General features: G+C 39.8%; 1 protein-coding gene across 2 annotated transcripts in view; it reads right to left on the reverse strand.

The window, feature by feature from the left end:
* LOC145772716 (receptor-interacting serine/threonine-protein kinase 2-like) overlaps nucleotides 1–21525 on the reverse strand; it is a 35684-nt gene extending 14159 nt beyond the window's left edge. The window contains exons 1-2 of one of the 2 annotated variants that reach the window (XM_082584590.1): nucleotides 21374–21525; nucleotides 1209–1377 (exon numbers count right to left, since the gene is read on the reverse strand). In XM_082584590.1, coding sequence (XP_082440716.1) covers nucleotides 1209–1352 — 144 coding nt within the window. In that variant the 5' untranslated portion in view covers nucleotides 1353–1377; nucleotides 21374–21525. Of the gene's footprint in view, nucleotides 1–1208; nucleotides 1378–16941; nucleotides 17140–21373 lie in introns of those variants that run through there. The other variant, XM_082584588.1, reaches the window with a different exon arrangement.
* Between the last annotated feature and the right edge of the window lie 342 nt (nucleotides 21526–21867).

A 21867-nucleotide genomic window follows, 5' to 3' on the forward strand; every position in this document is an offset into this window, starting at 1 on the left:
AACATGGAGGAAAATGTACATGCGAACGCATTTTGAGGGACTTTGGTGACTTTGAAGGGCTGTAATTTATAAACGTCTTGAGATAATGAGCTAAAATTTTTTTTTTTTTCATTATACATCAATATGAAACTTTAGTGTGAATTTCAAGAAAATCTAAGAAGGTCGAGCTTGCACACCATGTTGAGTTGACAGGGAATGACCCATGTGTGTATTATGTGCAGCTTTCAAAGTCGGTAGCAACCTTAAAAATGCTTTCAATTGCTCTAAAAATTTGACAGGATTATTTTTTCAGGTATTGACACGATACAAGAGGGTGCCCCATTGAATTAAAAAAAATTTCAATTTATGAATCACCCTAATACGTATGAATACTTAAACACGCTGTACTGGAAGTTTTGGCATGACACTTAAATGCAATTATTGAGATGACGAGACGCAAGAAGGAATAAACTGGGAGAACAAACAATTTGTATTACCTAAACTAGATATATATATACCAAATGCATGCTATGAGTGCAAAATAGTGTGGACACTTGACATTCGCTAGACAAAGAATTCCGATCAGTTATTTACAAAAACTAAAAATTGTAAGAAAGGTTTAAAAACATATATATATACATGGGACAAGCAATAGTTTAGTTTAAAGCCGACATAAATCTCATCAATTATTTGTTTCTTAAGTATATATTCCATAAACAGACATAACTCAGCAACAACACTACATTTAACATTATAAAAACAAAAAACAAAAAGCGAACGTTTTCGGCTAGTCATATAGCCCTTTTCAAGCCTATAAGAAAATACATTATTAAAAGAAATGCTAAAGAATCATATAGTATCACAGCAAAAATATGGTCAAAGCTAAACATTGATTGATTGTCTGAACAATCAATTAATTTTACCTCTGAAATACTTGACCCGTTGTGCTGTGTAATTTTCAGTTATCATTTTGTGTGAGCGAGGCAGTTTCTCAAATGTTTAGCTTTGACCATATTTTTGCTGTGATACTATATGATTCTTTAGCATTTCTTTTAATAATGTATTTTCTTATAGGCTTGAAAAGGGCTATATGACTAGCCGAAAACGTTCGCTTTTTGTTTTTTGTTTTTATAATGTTAAATGTAGTGTTGTTGCTGAGTTATGTCTGTTTATGGTTTAAAAGAGTTACCTCTCTACCCAAATTGTAAGTATATATTCATACAACTCACCTTGTGCATATGTATTAAGTCATTTAATGTCCCGCAAGGCATAAACTTAGAAACAATTGCATAACAAGGTAAGTTGTTGGAAATATTTTGGCAAATCATTCCATATGTTGGAACACCGCAAAACTCTTCACTTGCTTTTAGCATAACCTCAACTTCTTTTTTAAAATCTCTAAAAAAATAAGAAGACAAATATCATACCAACACTTTATCAGCTTACAAAAGCACTACCGAACTTTAAATCCTTTTCAAAACACAACGAACGCTATACCTTAACGTTTTTAATGCTGCTTTTTAGTATAGAGCAGCATAGTTGGTTTGATTGACAAACATGTAATGTATGCCAGAACAGTTCAGTGAATGAACACACAGTTTTGTGAAGCATTTATAAGAAGACCGAGTAGTTATGGTTCAACCTCGGGCTTTGCGATTGAGCACTAGCCACTATCAACGATATTTTGATTGCAGCCCTGGAAGAAATGAAAAAAACACTACAAAGATCAGTCCCTCACATTCCAACAAGTTGGTGCACCACCCCACACTTCAAGAAAGACCCAGGGCTGGTGCTCACGTCAACTTCCAAGATTCTGGAGCAAGGAAATGTGGCCTCCTCATCGCCTGATTTGAATCCCATGGACTTTTGTGTGTGATTGTTATTGGAGGCTAAAGCCTGTTCTGTTGCTCACCCAAGTGTTGATGCTCTGAAGCATCACTCTTGCGGGAATGGGCCAAAATACCCCAGGATGAGCTATGTGCCTCGGTTGAAAACTTCCAGCAAAGAATTAAGAGAGCTATTCAAGTGAAGGGCGGTCATATTGAAAAGATATAAAAAAAAATTATTCCTAGTATTGTAAGCTCTCATTGTGATACCTTTTGATGAAATTTTACTTCTTTTCTATTAATAAATCTTTTATAAGTTGGTCCAAGGACTTTCTGTTCAACTTGTATTTGATCTAACTTAGGTAGTGTCTAGTAATAAAATGCAATGATTGAGGACTGGGGTATAAAGGAAAGAAACAAACATCATAATTGGGTTTTCTAAAAAATTAATAAAGGGTTTGCACAAACTCTCAAAATAGACTGCAATAATTGAGTATAAAATATAAAATTTTAACGAAGTCCTTTCTGTAGTCCATCGTAGTCACACAAAAGCTATTCGAGGGCACTTGTTTGTTGTTTGGTTAAAACTTTTGCTAGGCTAAGACTGCCCAGTACTCAGGCAGCAAAAATGTATAATGTTACAGCGAATGTATCGTTTCTACAGCGATAGACGGTTAAAGAAAAAAAACTATGTGATTAGGTCATGTTTAAGGGGTTGGTTCTACCAGTTTGTAATTTAATTTTAACCATTACTTGTAATCAGAGGTGGGCAGTAGCTCGCTACTTTTTTGGTAAAAGTAGCGGTAGCGGCGCTACTTTATAGTTGGAGTAGCGGCTGCAGTAGCGGCGCTACTTTTTTTCCAAAGTAGCGGGAGAGGCGCTACTTTTTTTCAGTCGCACTCCCACTACCCTCTACTTTTTAATTTAAATTGAAACAAAATGCTTGTTTTTTTGCAATACTGGCGTGGTCAAGCAGCTATATAATCGGTTTGGTAGCAAAGTTTCGGTCTTTTTTAGCTGACGTCAACTTCTTCGGCAAATATCTCCGTGTGATGAAGCCTATCTGCCAGGCTTTAGACATTCTCCAGGGCGAGTCCCAGGCGTATTACGGAGTCTTGCTTCATACCATCACAATTTGCGGGAAGAAGTTGACCGAGATCAGTGATCTTGTGACCTGTGAGGAGTTGAAAGTGAAAGTCCTTGAAGGGGTGAAGAAACGATTCAACAAGTGCTTCAACAACATGAAATGCGTTATGGCATCATATCTTCATCCCTCCTTCAAGACGTCATGGCTACAATTTCTGCACTACGCTTCCACGGATGATGCTGACGCACTGCAAGAAAAAGTCAAGACAGATGTAATTTGACTGTTGCGGAGACATCAGCCAGGTTGATACCGAGAAGAGTGACACCAACACCAGTCATGACTCCGAGGATGTTTTTTTGGAGTGTTTGCGCCATCCCGTGAAACGTCAGTGCAGAAGGAAGCAGCAATTAGTCAGGTTCACTATGTCAAAAAAAAGAGTTTCGTTCAAATTTTTTGGAGATTAGCAAACCTATACATTTTCGGAAAGCTTAGATCATGAGGAATCCGAAAAACGTTGATTACATTTGCAGAGATGTCCGCATGGCCGCCATTTTGAGTTTTCAAAATGGCCGCCGCAAAATATATATTTTGATATATCACGGCTCCCAATAAACTTAGAAACTTTATCAAACATGCTAATTCTATGTTTTAAGGGTCAAGAAATCCATTAGAAGCATACCTAGATACTAAGCGTTAACCACTTGCAATTATCCGCCATATTGGTTTTCAAAATGGCCGCCGAAATTATATTTCGTTACATTACTACTTACTAGTTGAGATATAGACTTCATTCAACATGCTAGTGCTAAGTTATGTTGACTAAGGAATTCATTAGAAGCAAGCCTGCACGCCACTGTAATATTTTGGACAAACATTTTTCAACAGCTGTCTTGAGTGTTATTTCTAGCATTACAGTCAACGTCATTTTCGCAGTCTGTCCCACACAGGCACAAGTCGGTGCAGGTCAAGTTGTTCCTTCGACACGAACATCTCTGGGTTGAGCAGTTGGTTTTGCATGGGCATCGGTCTAGCTGAATAACTGGCTTGTGGTGCAGGTACAATCTTTGTGATGATAGGTGAAATCCCAGTGCACTTTCATGCTGATAGTAGGCATGCCGAAGTGGATCAAGGAGCTGTTGCCACATGACTGTGGCGTGGCACCAGACACAACTCTGAATTCGTACGCGTTCAACGTGCTCCTCTAATGCACCAACTGTTGGAGGCAAGTTTTGATTCTCCGCCAAGTTCTTGCAAAACAGGTGCCATCTCAGTTCTGGATTGTTGTTTATGTGGACACCCTTCGGGCAGTACATCGTGCAGACAAAGTTGGCCAGCATTTCTTTCACATTCTGAGATAGTGTGCTGTCCTCAGGTAAGTGTATTAGTGCACTGATTCTTTCCATTCCTGCCTTCAAGTACTGTTGGAACCACTTGGTTTTATCCAATCCTGAGAATCTGCCAACATTGTCAGCTCCACTGCAAGTATGGAATACGGGTAATGCTTCTGCCTTCTCTTGTCCTAGAGCTCTCCATATTGGTTCGATCACCAGTGTACCTGCTGGCATGGAAATGGACGAATGTTTGCAGAGTTGGTCGTAGTTTGCAACAGCAAGGACAACAACGTCTGTGCCCAGACTGAAGAAAACTAACTGCGCACCAAGACTCCGCTGTGATGCGGATGCTGCGAGGTAGATCATCAAGGTGCAGGCCTCGAAATTCACGGCGGACATGTCCGCCGTCACAGCATGTGATGTCCGCGGGAAGTACCATCTAGATCGGTCATATTTGTCCGCCGAGAAATAACACAGGAACTACGGATACAAATCGTCATTGCATAGCACAAACAATTGTTGCAAGAATATAATTTCCCACGCATCTAGAAAATGTGAATACTGTATCCCCTAGCTTCCATTCAAGAAGGAAAACTTTCGAGTTTTACGTTGCTTCAACGATTGATAAGATTGAATCAGCGTAACAAAGGCGAATTCTTCGCTAAGAATCGATGGGAATACCAGTACTTCTACACTACACCAATCACATGCAACTTAGTTCAAGTCTTACGTCACAATATCTGGCTTTGATCGAGTAATATTGATAACACGCAAGGTTGGTTACAAAATTAGATTATACGAGTAGGCTATATTACAGCAAGATGCAGCAAAATTTGCTAAGTTTTGGTATTACAGTAACAAAGAAAACGCCCAAGGAAAAGTAAATTTCGCTCACAAGACACGCAAAAATAAACCTAAAGAAAAAATCCCAATGAAACTTTGCACAGCAGAAAATAGTGACATTAGTGTAGAAGTTTTCCGACTCGTGCCCAGAGCATTGTGACGCAAGAAGCCACACGACCTCGTTCGGTGAAAGTTAGTCAGTTATGCGTCGTATTAAGCATCTACACGGCGCTTTGACTCTTCGAGCGCACATCGTTGGTCTGATGACATGACGATCAACGCTAAAACTGGTGTGTCCGCCGTGAGACTTAATTTGTCCGCCGAGATAGCTGCTCAGACCGGACACGTTTGTCCGCCGTCAACAAAAACGAATTTCGAGGCCTGAGGTGTCAGCTTCTTCGTGATTGTTCACTTCAAACGTGATGTTTTGATTGCTTTTGGTGTGGCCTGACGCTGAAGTTATCACCAGCTTTGGAGAATGCTTGTTGTATCCGATTACTTCTTCAGCAAGATACTGTGTCAAATCTGCTTTCGTTTGGTCATGGGACAGGAACCTACTCAGTGGTATGTTGTGCTTGATTCTGGTGTCATCCATGATTTGGTATTAGACGGGATCTTTGTCTTTTCGTCGTCTTGCTCTAGTTTTATGTTGCAAAGAGTTAGACTTGTACTTGTCGAACACCAGAATAATCTCGTCAAACTCTGCTGTCAACGTCATGAGCCTGTCATTGAAGTGTTGGCTAAGATCTTTGACTTTTGTGATGGCCCGGTATTCTTTGTCATCTTCTGGACGGCCACCATGCTATTGACAATGGCAATTTTCTGACTCATGTGCGATGCCGATGGTAACAGTTCTGCATTAGCAGTGTCAACTCTCTGTCCACCCGATGCTGGTTCATGCGCATCATGTTCTGTTCCATCAGTTTCAACCAGATGCTGCAGACAATAGATGAGTTTGCTTTATCAGTGCATGGTAGAACTGATTCATCTGGAGCGAATAGTGCTCTCGGTGTGAGGGTGAACTCATAGTTACCGATAGCGTTCTTCTGGTCAATGTCCCGGCTTGATCTGGATATGACCATGAAGCGCCCGTAGAGATCTTTTGTTTCTTTCAGATCGACCGACTTGTCACGAACCTTGACTGTTTCCTAGTTGTTTCTTGACATGTACATGGGGTTGTTCTGCTTCTTAACTGGTGCCCATAAGCTGACATCACCAATAATGCGTTCTGCAACATACTCTTTGTAAAGTTGTTGTCCCTGCTCATCGACGGTCACGATCTGTTTGACATTTTCTTGTGGAACACATGCGTGTGTGATGAAGTTATAAAGAAGTCAGAAACTTGAAAAGTACACTGTTTTGAAAAGTACAACTCATCACCTCATCAAGCGTCTCCAAACTGCTCTTTGAACTTTTCTGACTTCTTTACAACTCTGACTGAACTTTTCTGACTTCTATACAACTTTTCTTGAACTTTTCTGACTTCTATACAACTCATCACCTTCAACTGCGAATGGATTTCCGTGACTCAGTATGGTAGCTTTTATCTTGTCAACAGCTTCATGCTCTTTCCTGCCAATGACTGGTTGTACTTCAGGCAGGGATGACTTTTTTTGGAAGAAGCGTCTCCAAACCGCTCTTTGAACTTTTCTGAGAGGCGCGATATCTTTGGTGCAGCCAGGAAAAACCGTTGTCGGGTATTCATGTTGTTAGAAATGCCAATTAGTCCAGAGCGGACTTTCATCATCTTGTTGAACTGCTCGCAATCACGATCTGCACCAATGGACACAAATGGGATCTCACCCTTGGTAACAGCAGGCCTCGAAATTCACGGCGGACACGGCGGTCATGTCCGCCGTCACAGCATGTGATGTCCGCGGGAAGTACCATCTAGATCGGTCATATTTGTCCGCCGAGAAATAATATAGGAACTAGCGATACAAATCGTCATTGCATAGCTCAATTTTATGTTCAATTTTATTACTAGCACGAACGTCGAACAATTGTTGCGACTTGCGAGAATATAATTTCTCGCGCATTCTAGCGCGCATCTAGAAAATTAAAATACTGTACGATATCCTCAGCTTCCATTCAAGCAGGAAAACTTTCGATTTTTACGTTGCTTCAACGATTGATGACATCGAATCAGCGTAACAAAGGTTAATACTTCGCTAAGAATCGATAGGAGTACGGTACGATTTTTCTACAGCAATCACGCGCAACTTAGTTCAAGTCTTCCGTCACAATGTCTGGCTTTGATCGAGTAATATTGATAAGCCAAGGTTGGTTACAAAATTAGATTATACGAGTAGGCTATTACAGCAAGATGCAGCAAAATTTTTGGTATTACGTACAGTAAGAAAAAAAAAGGTCCAGGGAAAATTCACTTTCGCTCACATGACACGCAAAAATAAACTTAAAGAAAAAAATCCTAGTGAAACTTTGCACAGCAGAAAATAGTAGCGTTAGTGTAGAAGTTTTCCGACTCGTGTCCAGAGTATTGTGACGCAAGAAGCTACACAACCTCGTTCGGAGAAGTTAATCAGATATGCGGCGTATTAAGCAGCTACGCGGCGCTTTGACTCTTGTTACGGCCAATCTCTGTACAAATCAAACGTCATATAAAAACCGTTCAAGTCTACTGAATATTACGTCATGGAAGTTGCTAGAAAATGTGCCAAAATTGCACCATCGTTCATAAGAATTGTGTCAAACCTGTCAGACCTGTTTGGGCCTGTTTAAACAGGAAATATTACATCAGCTTTAAACACCTGTTGGAATGACTTCATAATTGTCTTTCATTATTGCGTCACAGTACTGCATACGTGAATTTGAGATATTGCTATCTATTTTGGTCATTCGTAAAATGATTGTTTGAAAGTTGGCCGCACATTTAACTGTTGGCTTAGTGCTTGCTAGCTGGACAAAGGTTCCGTCTTTTATCCAAGTAATCTGTTGTGTAGTGACAGTTTAAGTGGTGTAGGCGTTGCACCCCCTCGTTTTCGGTAGCCGTGGGCTAATTTTACAGAAATACACTGTTTGAAAAGAAGTTCAAGTGTGTGTTTCTTCGGTCATTATATACAGACGAACGGATTCGGGAACTTTATGTTAAAATTTTCCCAAGAAGAGATTATGGTTTACCGCTGTGACCAACTCTTCAAACGCACGTCGTTGGTCTTTTCAAATGGCGAAGAATTATCAAGATAAACTGATTAAGCATGACGATCGACGCTAAAACTCGTGTGTCCGCCGTGAGACTTAATTTGTCCGCCGAGATAGCTGCTCAGACCGGACACGTTTGTCCGCCGTCAACAAAAACGAATTTCGAGGCCTGTAACAGACACATTGCCTTCTTGAAGTTCACACCTTGGGTGATTGATCTTCAGGTCATGCATATCTGCAATATACCGTGGCCAAAGGCGCTTGTACTTTATCCGATCTAGGGCTTATTCAGCTCCTCACCAGTTTGCAAATGGAGATTGAGATCTGCATTTCGGGATGCTTCCACTAAGAATAAGACCGCTTCCACACGGTGAACATAGTTCATCATTGACTTGAACATCGCATTAGAGAACTTCTCCGTTTCCCATGCTTTCGATTGCTGCACCACATCTTCATCTATGAGGATTCGTTCCAGATGGTCATGAGCAGTAGAGATGGATTCAAGAGTAATGTTTCTGTTATCAGATAACGATGTACATGCCTCCTGGACCTTATCTGCTGATCTTGAGCAGATAATCTTCAGATGTGGCTTCTTTGTGAAAAATGATCCAAGGCCAGTTTTACAAAGCTATGTAAGTGTGGATGTGTGCACGAAGAGTTCTCTTGTAGTGCGCACACTTGAGAATTTGTCTTGTGATCGCAGATCTATACACACCGGCTTCGATCCAGGCATCATCAATCCCAGAGTTCTCTATGGAAGTTCCGAAAGCTCTTAGTGCAGCCATCACAGCATGCAGCTAACACAGTCAGGAAACAAATATTCTTTTCAGGTCGACACATGCGTCTAGCAACTGCATTGCCTTTTCGTAGAGGGCCATGTCGAAGGTTATCACAGTTGGGTACCCCTGACCAACGACTAACGTCTTCAGCTTGAATACTTGTAGAATCACAGTCACCAGTCAGCAAATTAGGCCACAGTCAGCAAATTAGGCCACTTGTGGCAACTTCAGGTAGCAGGGGCAGTGCACCAACGTGAGTGAGTGGTTGGCAAGATGAGATGAGTGACTTGTATCCTACCCATTCGGGGATCTTGCTCTGTTCATCATTTTCTCTTGCTCTGGACAAAGTAGATGCTGTGACCCACTCTAACTGGGTCAGTTCATATGACTGAGCAACACCTGTTGTGTTGGCCTCAAACCTTCGCGCTCTGTTGTCAAGTTCTGGTTTTCGCTTGGCACATGGCTTAATGGGCACATGATATGGAAGGATTGATAAGTTCTTAGCTGCAGTAAGTTCGAGCTTTGGTGCGACTAGTTCTCCTGGAACATTTGCTTTCTGATACACTGCAGTGATTGTTCCATGTGTGTTGCCTTTCCAGTACGTGGACAACAAATACAAATAAATACTTTTTCATTTCATTATTTTCATGTTTTATACTTAATTACGGACAAATGCTTTTTTGTAGGCGGACAAATACGACGTAACACTGTATGTAAGTAGTAATGTAACGAAATATAATTTCGGCGGCCATTTTGAAAACCAATATGGCGGATAATTGCAAAGTGGTAAACGCTTAGTATCTAAGTATGCTTCTAATGGATTTCTTGACCCTTAAAACATAGAATTAGCATGTTTGATAAAGTTTCTAAGTTTATTAGGAGCCGAGATATATCAAAATATATATTTTGCGGCGGCCATTTTGAAAATTCAAAATGGCGGTCATGCGGACATCTCTGCAAATGTAATCACGTTTTTCGGATTCCTCATGGTCTAAGCTTTCCGAAAATGTATAAGTTTGCTAATCTCCAAAAAATTTGAACGAAATTACATAACGAACCTGACTAAATTGTGGACGCCTTTTTTTCGGACAAGAGCAAGTCATTGAGCTTTTCGAATACCGAGGAGTTAAAACATCTGTTCATTAAATACAACACCCCCATTCCTTCCAGTGCTGCGGTGGAGAGACTTTTCTCTGTTGGAAAAGATGTGCTTAAGCGGGCAGGACTTAGTGACTCTCATTTTGAAATGCTCGTGTTTTTGAAAGATGCGTAACAATAAATTTCCCTTAGAATTAGGAGTGGGCTATACATGGGTCAAAAATACTTTTTTTGTTATTTTTCACTGGGGACAGTTTTTTTCTATCCTATTTAACCTATCTCAACATAAAATGACAAAATTTTTGATATTGTATCCAACAAAAAAGTGTGCAGAGCAAAAATCCAAATTGGTCGCTATTTTCCATAAAAAATCAGATTTTTAGCCATACTTCACTATTTTGTGGTTGTTTTCACTGATTCTGGTGTCCAACCCTATGTTTATGGGGTCAGGCAATCTGTTAGTGCATATCAGAAAAGTCACTGACAATTGGAAGTTGACTTAATACTAATTTAACGTTTTTTCACCTTTATTGGGTTATTTCTTTAAACACAGTTTCAATTTCAGGGGCATTGTTTAAAATGTAACATGGTTCTCTTAGAGAAAAGACTGAAGTTCCTGAAACTGTCACATTGACAATCTGTTGCTCCATGGTGTCCTGAATGTCATCAGTGCCAGGTGGTCGCTGCCAAGTTTCATCTCCAGTGCCAGCACACGTCAGATGTTCCATCCCCATTATCGTTGAGGTAAAACCCAAAGTACCAACTTTTGTTTTTTCCCACATCCTATATGACGGCATGTGATTGGTTTGGCTGGAACACCAGACCTTCCTTATCCCGACCCTCTGCCTCTTTAGCTCCTGTAAGTGTTTGCACTATTTCCTCTTCACAAGGGAAGACCACTGCTTCCTCAACTTGGAAATCATCTCCAAGGAGTACAGTGAAGTTCTCAATCATCTCCTCTTGGGATACCTGGTTGACCTGGTAAAGATCTCTGCGGACATCTGCATCGTATTGGTGGATGACTCTCCCATAATAGATTTCTTGCCTTAAGAATGTCTTTAGCTCAGGTGGCTTTTTTAGAAACAAGAGTGTTTACTTCATGGACAGATGTAAAAGGCCCCCCATGTTTTTTTACATTTCACAAAGAGTTGGTCAATAAAATCACTGGCTGTCACTTTCTTTTGTAAATTCTCTTTCAACCTTAGCTTTTTCTTCTGTTTTTGCTTGTTGCTTCAGGTCACCTCCATTAAACTAGTTGTTTGAGAATAGTAGTGGTTGACCGCTCAACTTCAGTGATTTGTCTTTCTGATAGCACAAGGTCATCTTTGATTCTCTTTGCCGTGAACATTCTGTTTGAGTGTTTGGTCGATGGTGTAGCAAGATAACCAAACTTAGCCAAGTACCTCTCTGCATTCAAGTTGTTCGTTGGCAGTTTTTTTCAAGTTTTTCGTTGGTCTGATACCAGTGTATAGAAAGAAGTTGCTCTAGTAGCATTAAAGGCATACTAAAGGAAAATTTCAAACCGGAATTAAGCATTAAAATGAGTAAACTGAACATTCAAGAATACATTTCAAAAACAATTACCCAAAAAAATTTGTTTTCAATGGCGCTGGCAAGGCCCAAAGTCCAGTGTTTCATTTATTTTCATTTTCTTCAAAATGACCAAAACGTGCAAACACAGCTCAAGAATACGTCATAAAGTCCAGCAATAACAAAAGCCACGTTACCAATCTGATGTTTTGAGCAAACTGTCTGCTGTTTTGATGTTAAAATGTGCTGTTTTGATGTAAATACATACATAGCCTACAGTCAAATCGCCCGCAGTAACAATTATTGCGTGATCGGTTGATTGCTAGACTTTATGACGTAGACTTTATGACGTTCTTTACAGTCGCACGCTTCGTTGCTCAGGCCAATCTCATTTTGAAAGCTCTGACAAAAGCACGCGCACAATGGTGGTCAGACCACAATGGGGCAAAATTTTATTGAAAATCGTTTTATGGTAGCATGTTAAACACAAAGAACGTGGAAAATCGCCAAGTCAGGTTTTTCCTTTAATACCCCTTTAAGATTAACACTCCATTACTCAAGCTTGCACTGCACTTCTCCTCCTTTTCCAGCCTGGATGCACATATCTCCAAGAATTTGCACATGTGTCCATGCTACATGGTAGTCCCGAAGGGTGTGTCTTTTTTCAGGAAGGTCACTGCAGATCTGAGGAAGAATGTCAATTACCAAATCCTGGTTTGCTCGTTCTACACAGTTAAGGAAGGGCATTGTCACTCGGCATGTTAAATTTGCAAGTGCTTTGAATCCTGCTATGATGAAATCATTCTCAAGGTAAATTTCACAAGCTCCAACAAAATTATTTAGCAATGTCTTGGCAAGTAACTGCTTCATATATGGAATGCAATCATAGACTGCATCTACCTGATATCCAATCGGGTAAAACGCCGCTCTTTGTAGAGGCTAAACGATTTATACTATATACTCCAGTTTCCTCTAAAATCAAATCAAACTGTTCTGCTAAAGATGCTGTCTTGCCATCTCCCTCAGGGGCTACGAGCTTTAAAAGAGCTGCCAGAGCAGTTTCAACCACAGATTTGTTTTGCCGGAGGTAGGCCTGCAATGCTGGCTCTATCTTTACAATGAGTTTACGAAGACTAATTTTGTTTTCGAGAGCAGCTATAGCTGTAAGATTGTCTGTATCAAACCGTTCATATGTATGGGACTTACTAAGCAAATGATATGGCACATGCTTTGATGCAAGTTGTTCTGCAACACCTATCTCAATCTTGAGATTTTTGCTTGTGGCATTTGTCATGAGGGCATCAATCTGCTCCCATAGACATACTGCAGCCCAGCGAGGGTCATTGGCAGCTACCTGTAGTCTCTTCATCGTCGTCTCAACATAAAAGGGCAACTATTTGGTCTCTATCTTTAAACGCAAAGAAGAGAGAACGTAAAGAGATCATCTTATTACATTCAGTGTAATCAACATCACGGAAATTTAAGATGAGACAGGGGCAATCACCGTCTATCCTACTTCTCTGTGAAGTGTCAAAGTGTAGAGTTACTTTTGTTGTGGGCTTCTTATTTACAAAAGCATTTGCACCTGCTACTTCCTGACAGAGTGCCTTTTTGTGTTTGAATTTGTTTATAATATAGATTTAGCTGAAGGCAGGACAATTTCATACAGTTTGTAGTCTGTTGATGATCGAAATAAAAACCACAAAGTAAGTTAAAAAAGTATGTGAAGAAACTCGTTTTGTTGGCTCTTTCTTTCCACAAAGATAAGAGTTAAACTGACTGGTAAAGCGGCGGTCGATTACTCAAGTGGCAAGAATACGGTGCGATACTGATGAGCCCAGCCTCATGGGCGAAACACGTGTCTATCGCTGTCTATTCGATGCTACAATCGGCTGCCAAAAACTTAAAAAAGTATGTTATTTTGTCAAACTATATCATAACTCTACATGTAAAAGTTATAGCTTACTTATTATTGCTTAAACAGATTGCCTGACCCCACAAACATAGAGTAAGACACCACAACCAGGTAAAAATACCCCAAAATGACCAAGTTATGGCTAAAAACGTGATTTTTTGGGGAAAATGGCGGCCATTTTGAATTTTTGCCCTGCACACTTTTTTCTTAGAACTCAGACCAAAAATTTTGTCATTTTATGTTGATAGGCTAAATGGAACACAAAAAAACTGTCCCTCAAGCAAAACAAAAAATTGCCCATTTATAGCCCACTGCTATTAGAATATGTTTTCTATAACGACGTTAAAATGACAGTGTAAACGAATGATAACATTCGTTTTCAAGGTCATTTTTGTGTCACTAGGGACTTGAGTGTTTCCTAGTGTCATTTTAGACAAAAGTAGCGGTAGCGCACGCTACTTTGGCCCGAGTAGCGGTAGCGGGTAGCGCGCTACTTTTGTAAATTGGTAGCGGGTAGCAGTAACGCGCGCTACTTTGGCCCAAGTAGCGGGAGCGCGCTACTTTAGAAGTAGCGGGTGCTCACCTCCGCTTGTAATGAACTCATCAACCTCAAAGAATGTCATGGCAGTGTGAGTAGGCTACGATAATTAATTGCTCTTAACTTATTTTGGTTGTGTGATTAAGTTAACATCAGTATATGTATAATGAAATGTTGGTATGCAAAAAAAACTTTAGCAATTTTGAAGTTTAATCTTGAAAAGATTTGGAAAATATCCTGGTATGCGGTGAACAAAAATCCATGAATGCTGATTACAAAATGTTGCATTGAAATGCTGCATTACACAATTGTTCTTTCGTTTTAAAGGTAGATGATGAGTAAAGTAGACGTTACTACATCTACCATCATTACCATATTCACACATTGTTTCATCACGTAATGTCTCAAAGAAATAAATAAAAATGAGTCTAATAAATCAAAATGAAAGCAATGGGACCACAAATTATCACTACACCAATCTGTAAATGGTCTTGTTGCATCTTCAACATGACAACCTTATTTTTTTTTTATTGATCACCGGATCCCATATAAACCTTAAAATCATATTTATGATAAATATTGAAGAAATAAAGTTCCCTTCACAAGCTAAGAGTTGAACAACGCAAAACTGCTGATTAAACCATTTTTGTTTTCGCCCTTGTTGCAAGTCTTCAAGTTGTTATGTTTAATTCAGCTGGTGGTTAAAATCGCTCTTGTTGCACTGGCAAGTGTTCATTGTAATTGTAGCCTATTTTTGTAATATTTTCACAAATTTTTTTTTATCTTTTTCATCTCTTTTCTAGGTTTGGTGACGGTGCAAATTAAAAACAGTGACATCCAAACACTGTATTTACATATTTTAAACCTTTTGGTTCTGCCATCTCTCCCCTTTTGTTGGTGCCAAATTTGCAGAGGTGGGCACCCGCTACTTTTAAAGTAGCGCGCTACCCGCTACCGCTACTTGGGCCAAAGTAGCGGTTGCAGCGCGCGCTGCCGCTACTTCTTCCGCTACTTTTGTTTAAAATGACACTAGGAAACACTCAAGTCCCTAGCGACGCAAAAATGGCCTTGAAAACGAATGTTATCATTCGTTTTTAAGGTCATTTTTGCGTCGTTATAGAAAACACATTCTAAGGGAAATTTATTGTTAGCCTACACAGTACACAATACACATCTTTCAAAAACACGAGCATTTCAAAATGAGAGTCACTAAGTCCTGCCCGCTTAAGCACATCTTTTCCAACAGAGAAAAGTCTCTCCACCGCAGCATTGGAAGGTATGGGGGTGTTGTATTTAATGAACAGATGTTTTAACTCCTCGGTATTCGAAAAGCTCAATGACTTGCTCTTGTCCGAAAAAAAGGCGTCCACAATTGTTGCTTCCTTCTGCACTGACGTTTCACAGGATGGCGCAAACACTCCAAAAAATACATCCTCGGAGTCATGACTGGTGTTGGTGTCACTCTTCTCGGTATCAACTTGGCTTGATGTCTCCGCAACAATCGAATTACATCTGTCTTGACTTTTTCTCGCAGTGCGTCAGCATCATCCGTGGAAACGTAGTGCAGAAATTGTAGCCACGACGTCTTGAAGGAGGGATGAAGACATGATGCCATGTAACGCATTTCACGTTGTTGAAGCACTTGTTGAATCGTTTCTTCACCCCTTCAAGGACTTTCACTTTCAACTCCTCACAGGTCACAAGATCACTGATCTCGGTCAACTTCTTCCCGCAAATTGTGATGGTTGGAAGCAAGACTTCGTAATATGCCTTGGACTCGCCCTGGAGAATGTCTAAAGCCTTGCAGATAGGCTTCATCACATGGAGATATTCGCCAAAGAAGTTGACGTCAGCTAGAAAAGACCGAAACTTTGCAACCAAGCCGATTATATAGCTGCTTGACCACGCCAGTTTTGCAGAAAAAAACAAGCATTTTTTCAATCTAAATTAAAAAGTAGAGGGTAGTGGGAGTGCGACTGAAAAAAAGTAGCGTCTCTCTCGCTACTTTGGAATAAAAGTAGCGCCGCTACTGCAGCCGCTACTCCAACTAAAAAGTAGCGCCGCTACCGCTACTTTTACCAAAAAAGTAGCGCCGCTAAAGTAGCGCCAAAAAAGTAGCGCGCTACTGCTAACCTCTGCAAATTCGTGTGTTTACTTTGCTGTTCTCTACATGTTTGCATCAACAATGAAAAATAAATTGAATTGACCTGTTGTGTGCAAATATCAAATATTTAGACATGTTGTCAATTTTTTACGTCAGTGTGACATTAGTTACTACTTCAAAAAATCTATATTTTTGCTGACTGCAAAAAATCAGCCGTGGCCGAGTGGTTAGCGCGTTGGGCTCGCAGTCGAGAGCCTGCATGTTCGACTCCAGCCACCCGCACTTGCTGTTGTTTCTCTGGGCAAGAAACTTAACGATAATTGCCTCTACCTAGTGATCGATTTCGAGTAATGGGTAGTACCAAATTTAAGTCATAAGTAGAGTAGACAACTGGAAACAGACATTGCCGTCGGCTGCAGCGTGGGTCAGGTGTACGTCGGAAGGCGGACACCGATGCATAGCGCTCAAGTCCGCTTTCCCGCAATGCAGGATAAAGATAAACAAACAAACAAACAAATCAACATCATACGGTATGCATTTTTATTTGCTTTAATTTAAGCCAAAATTAGCAGATATTAATACTTTAAAAATGACCGATATCACTGATATCGATACATCTCTAAATACAATGTTTACATCTAAAACTATTGTCATGAACTTTCTGTTTATAAGCTTGACACTAGATTAAGCAATACACATATTCTAGCGCAACATGGTGCAATCAATTCAACCCACTGTATTATACTTACTCAAATTTAACAGCATAGCGCATGACCTTCACAGCAACTCTGTTGTGTCTTTCATGCCATGCATCCCATACAATTCCAAAAGTACCTTGTGGAAGTGATTGGTCTTGCTGTACTTTGAACTCACTTAATTTAAATACCGGGGGTACTTTTATATTCATGTCAAAAGCTTATAAAATATCACTTGAATTGTACGGTAATAATTTTGTTCTGAAACAATCAACAACCCAAAACTTTGAATAACCTACCGTACAACAAATTATAAAATGCTAACTTTTAAAAAAAAAAGCTTTAGGCCTACCAATAGGGGGTCTGCTACTATTCGGTGATTTCCTAACCTCTAACCCAGTGATTCCCAAACTGTGTGCCGTGGCACACTAGTGTGCCGCCACAGATTCTTAAGTGTGCCGCAAATCTTTTTGAAATTTTTGAAAAACTGTAACTAGCCTATATTTTTGGTGCTGGTTAAGCATCAGCCTCCTTGGTCAGTGACGTCATGAAAATGTGTGACGTCATGAAAAGTGTGACGTCATGCAAAAAATGCAACTACTTTTGGGAAGGGTGCAAAAACGCGGAATAGAAGAAAAAGCGGAATGGCTAATGATTTTTAAATACTTGTAGGGAATAGTACCTCCAGCTTTCTCATTTCTGCTTGTAGTGCCTCCAGCTTTCTCATTTCTGCTTAGATCGTTGGAAAGCACGATGCTTCATCTACCCGAATGAATTAATTGCCAGGGCGATTCGATCATTGTTCGTCATATGCCGCCACCCGTTTGCTGTGATCGGTGAATAGTGCCTCCACCAAATATGCTGTAGCTTTCTCATTTCTGCGCGGGTTGGAAAAATTTTACCATCGTTGAAAAGTACGATACTGCATCTATCCGAATTCATTGATTGCAAGTTTAAAGTATGCATTATATTGATCTAGCGCTAACTTAAACTTTACTATTTTGTACCAATTCTCAGCAATTGTTTGTTTGTTTTGTTTGTTTGTTTATCTTTGTCCTGCATTGCGGGAAAGCGGACTTGAGCGCTATGCATCGGTGTACGCCTTCCGACATACACCTGACCCAGGCCCGCAACCAGCAAATAATTTCGGGGGGGCATTTAATTTTTATCAAAGAACAAACATTAAAATGATGCATTGTGACATTTTTATGTTAATGTCCACGCCCATTGATAGAGTGTGTGGCACTACCATGTTACGGTTCAGTGGTCATAACTTATGTCAATCACGTTTTTGTTTAGTACAGCATTAAAGAAAACTAGCCTTTGTAACCTTTTCTCATTTAGCTATGACTAACCAAGGAAGAAAATTACGATATTACAGTAATGTGTTCAGTCGATTACAAATAAAATACAACATCTGTAGGCTACGAACTGCATTGGCACGACTGGAGTCATAAATTAATCAATAACATATAGGCTATTTACATCAACATAAACAAACAGATACATATGAATAAACTCAACACGGTAATTACAAATTACAATCCTGAAACATTTTGTTGGCTCAACAAGTTTTTATGTTTGTAGGCCCAAAAAATTGACTTTGCAAATGCAAAATGACATTTTAATTTAGAGCATAATGTCTAACTTTCTACTTGATTTGGCAAGTTCGTTTAACACCAATTTCGCGCTTGGAATTTGAGTACGATGGATTTGCATGAGAGCTAGTCCAGAAAGCCTGTCCTGCCCCATAGTGCTTCTAAGGTAACTTTTCAAGCGTCGTAGACAGTTAAATGTTCTTTCTTCACAAGCAATTGTGACTGGAAGTGTAGCCAAAATTATCAAGAGTTTGTAAATGTTTGGATAAAACTCTTTTTGGGATTCTATTGCTGACACCGCATCAATCGCACTTGCTGGCCTTTCACTTTCAAGAATCAGGGATACCTAGACACTAACAATATCCCTATCAAGTATCAAGAATTCATTTAAAATCAGATTTACAAATGCCGAAGCCCAACTGAGTAGCTTATTCACCACGCTATCGCAGCTGCTTTTGATCTCGAATTATTTAGTTGTTTTTAAACGCTTTTTATGGTGATGATGGATGCTGACATTATGTATACGCTAACGAAACAGATAATAAGGATGCCAGCCTAATTTATCGAACAAAATCGTTAGCATAGCTTCCAACCAGCGTAGCCTACTTTCGGTTTCGATAGTCTACACCAGTGATTCCCAACCGCGGCTCTTAGAGCCGCATGCGGCTCCAAGCTAGCCTTCTTGCGGCTCTCATTGACCCCCGAAAATCCCGCAAAAAATATAAAAACTCTATTTGTAATAATTAGGCGATTATTTTTTGACTTGTCAAAATTGTTTACGAAGTCAAAATTGTTAACAAACTGCATTGTCGTGGTGTCGTAGCGGTTGCACTGTCAGTGAACTTTTCATCTAACACCTTGTAGCCTACTTTATACTGTTGTGAATGGCCCATTGTCTACTTATTGTGAATCATAAACCATTAAGTGAAATAATTAGGTTGATATAGTGTGATGCTCAACACACCTCAAAACGTGTAAAAATTTTGGTAGGTCCTATAAAACAGACTGAGAAAAGCAGTAAGTTATTGCCGCTATAAATCTGTGATGGTATAATTATAATCAGCCATTCGCTTAAGTTTTAGTATATTCAGCCAAAAATTATGTCAGAGCAGCCTTCAAAAAAAGCACGTACTCTTCAGCAGGAGAATCGGGTCTTTCAAAGCGCTTATTGGGAAGAAAAGTATTTTCAAATTGAGGTAGACAACAAAGCGCATTGCCTTCTAGGCTATGTCTTGTGGTGATAAGTAGTGTAAAATTTTTTAACATTGAGAGGCAGTACAAAACTCATTCTACAAAATATAATGGCTACCAAGGAGAATCAAGGAAAAGAAAGTTGGAATCTCTTAAGTCGGCACGGAATAAGCAAATATGTTCAAGGTTAGTAATAAATCTGAAAGAAAACGCAGCTTGCAGGTGGTGTTACAACACATTTCCCAACGCTATCTGACCATCGAACCAATGGATCATTTGAAGCATACAGCAGACTTATCAGTAACTTGCTTGATGAGTTCAACCGCCGCATCAACGGAATGAATTTATTTTTCCAATGATGAACATGTTTGGAAATCCTATTGCAGTTAATGTGGCTACTGCTCCTGATAATTTTCAGTTCGAGTTGCTAGACATGCAGTCAGATATCGAGCTCAAACAATTATTTCAAAGTGAAGACCTACTTGAATTTTGGAGTCGAGTTCCAGAGGGAAAGTATCCCAACATGAAAACCAATGCCCAGAAAAACGCCTCTGTATTTGGATCAACTTACGTATGTGAAGCACTTTTCAGCAAAATGATCAGAATCAAAACTAAATATCGCAATCGGTTGACCGATGACCACCTCAAGCAGCTGCTGCATCCTCTGCAATTGCGCCTTGCTTTGACAAACTTGGCTCAAAGCCAATGCCAAGTTGGACATTAAATTGATCTGTGTTATTTTTCTTGTTAGTGTTATTATTCGTTGGTACATGCTTTCATGCTTTAAAATTTTCGTTATAATTGCTTGAGTGTTTTCATGCGGCTCCATATGTACTCTGAAGTTTGAAACTCGGCCCCAACACCAAAAAAGGTTGGGAACCACTGGTCTACACTCTACAGTATGGCTGTACGTGTGCGACGTATAGTACAATTCATACTGCATAGAACGCTTAAAAATTTTTCAAAAAATTTCGGGGGGGGCAAATGCCCCCAATGCCCCCCCCTGGTTGCGGGCCTGAGTCCTGACCCACGATGCAGCCGACGGCAATGTCTGTTTCCGGTTGTCTACTCTACTTATGACTTAAATTTGGTACTACCCATTACTCGAAATCGATCACTAGGTAGAGGCAATTATCGTAAAGTTTCTTGCCCAGAGAAACAACAGCAAGTGCGGGTGGCTGGAGTCGAACATGCAGGCTCTCGACTGCGAGCCCAACGCGCTAACCACTCGGCCAATTCAATTTTTACAATAAAAATACCAAACCAACACAAATTAAAAGAGTATGTCTTGCTTTATTCACCTAACAACTTTCACGTTTATATGTTATCTACAAAACGAGAAATCGTTGTTCAAACGTAACCGCTCGACGAAGCTTTTTTCCAATGCATTTTGCTTGGAATTGACGACCAAATGCAGGTTTGTTTGTCAACAATGCAACCTCGTTTCAGTCGTAGGCTGTTCGTATAAACAAGCACATTCATCGCATTAACACGTTAAAAAAATTTTTTTTCAAATAACTTTTCTTCTTTTGTAAGTGTGCCGCCAGCGTTTTATAATTTTTTTAGTGTGCCACAAGCTGAAAAAGTTTGGGAACCACTGCTCTGACCCCTAACCCTAAAACGGCAATGATAATTAGGCTACGGTACCGGACAATTAAAAAAAATAAAAAAATCCCCCGTTAAGGGATCGGACTCACCGAATCGGACTCACCGAAACGGACCATTCCGACCAATAGGAAGGAAGGGATTAGGTGGATAGGATCTTATAGGTCGCATAGGACACGCAACTCCGTTGTTCCTTCAACATTAGAAGAGTCAATTGCCAATTTTACATTTTTTTTACCCTTTACTGCTAGCTTGCTTTCAACTGAAAACCTTAAATTACTTTAAAACCAACTTCACTCTTCTTATATAGGCCTAACCCATAACAAGTAAAATATTTTGTAAATTACAAAAAAAACGTAACCCTTCTAGTGTTGCGAATAAGCCAAAAGCGGATGAAGTTTCGCAGAAGCAATAAGGTAACAAAAAGAGCTTGAATAAATGTGTGAAATAATCTAATTATTTAGTTTTCAGAATTATTAACCTGCTAAATAAATACTGCTATAATTTCTGATTTGTGCTAGATATTAACTTTTCAAAGCTCATCAACTGATCAACAGTCAACCCATGACACTGCATTGCGGTCTTG

The sequence above is a fragment of the Aplidium turbinatum genome, chromosome 6, assembly GCF_918807975.1.
Source record: "Aplidium turbinatum chromosome 6, kaAplTurb1.1, whole genome shotgun sequence".
NCBI classification, from domain to species: Eukaryota; Metazoa; Chordata; class Ascidiacea; order Aplousobranchia; family Polyclinidae; genus Aplidium; species Aplidium turbinatum.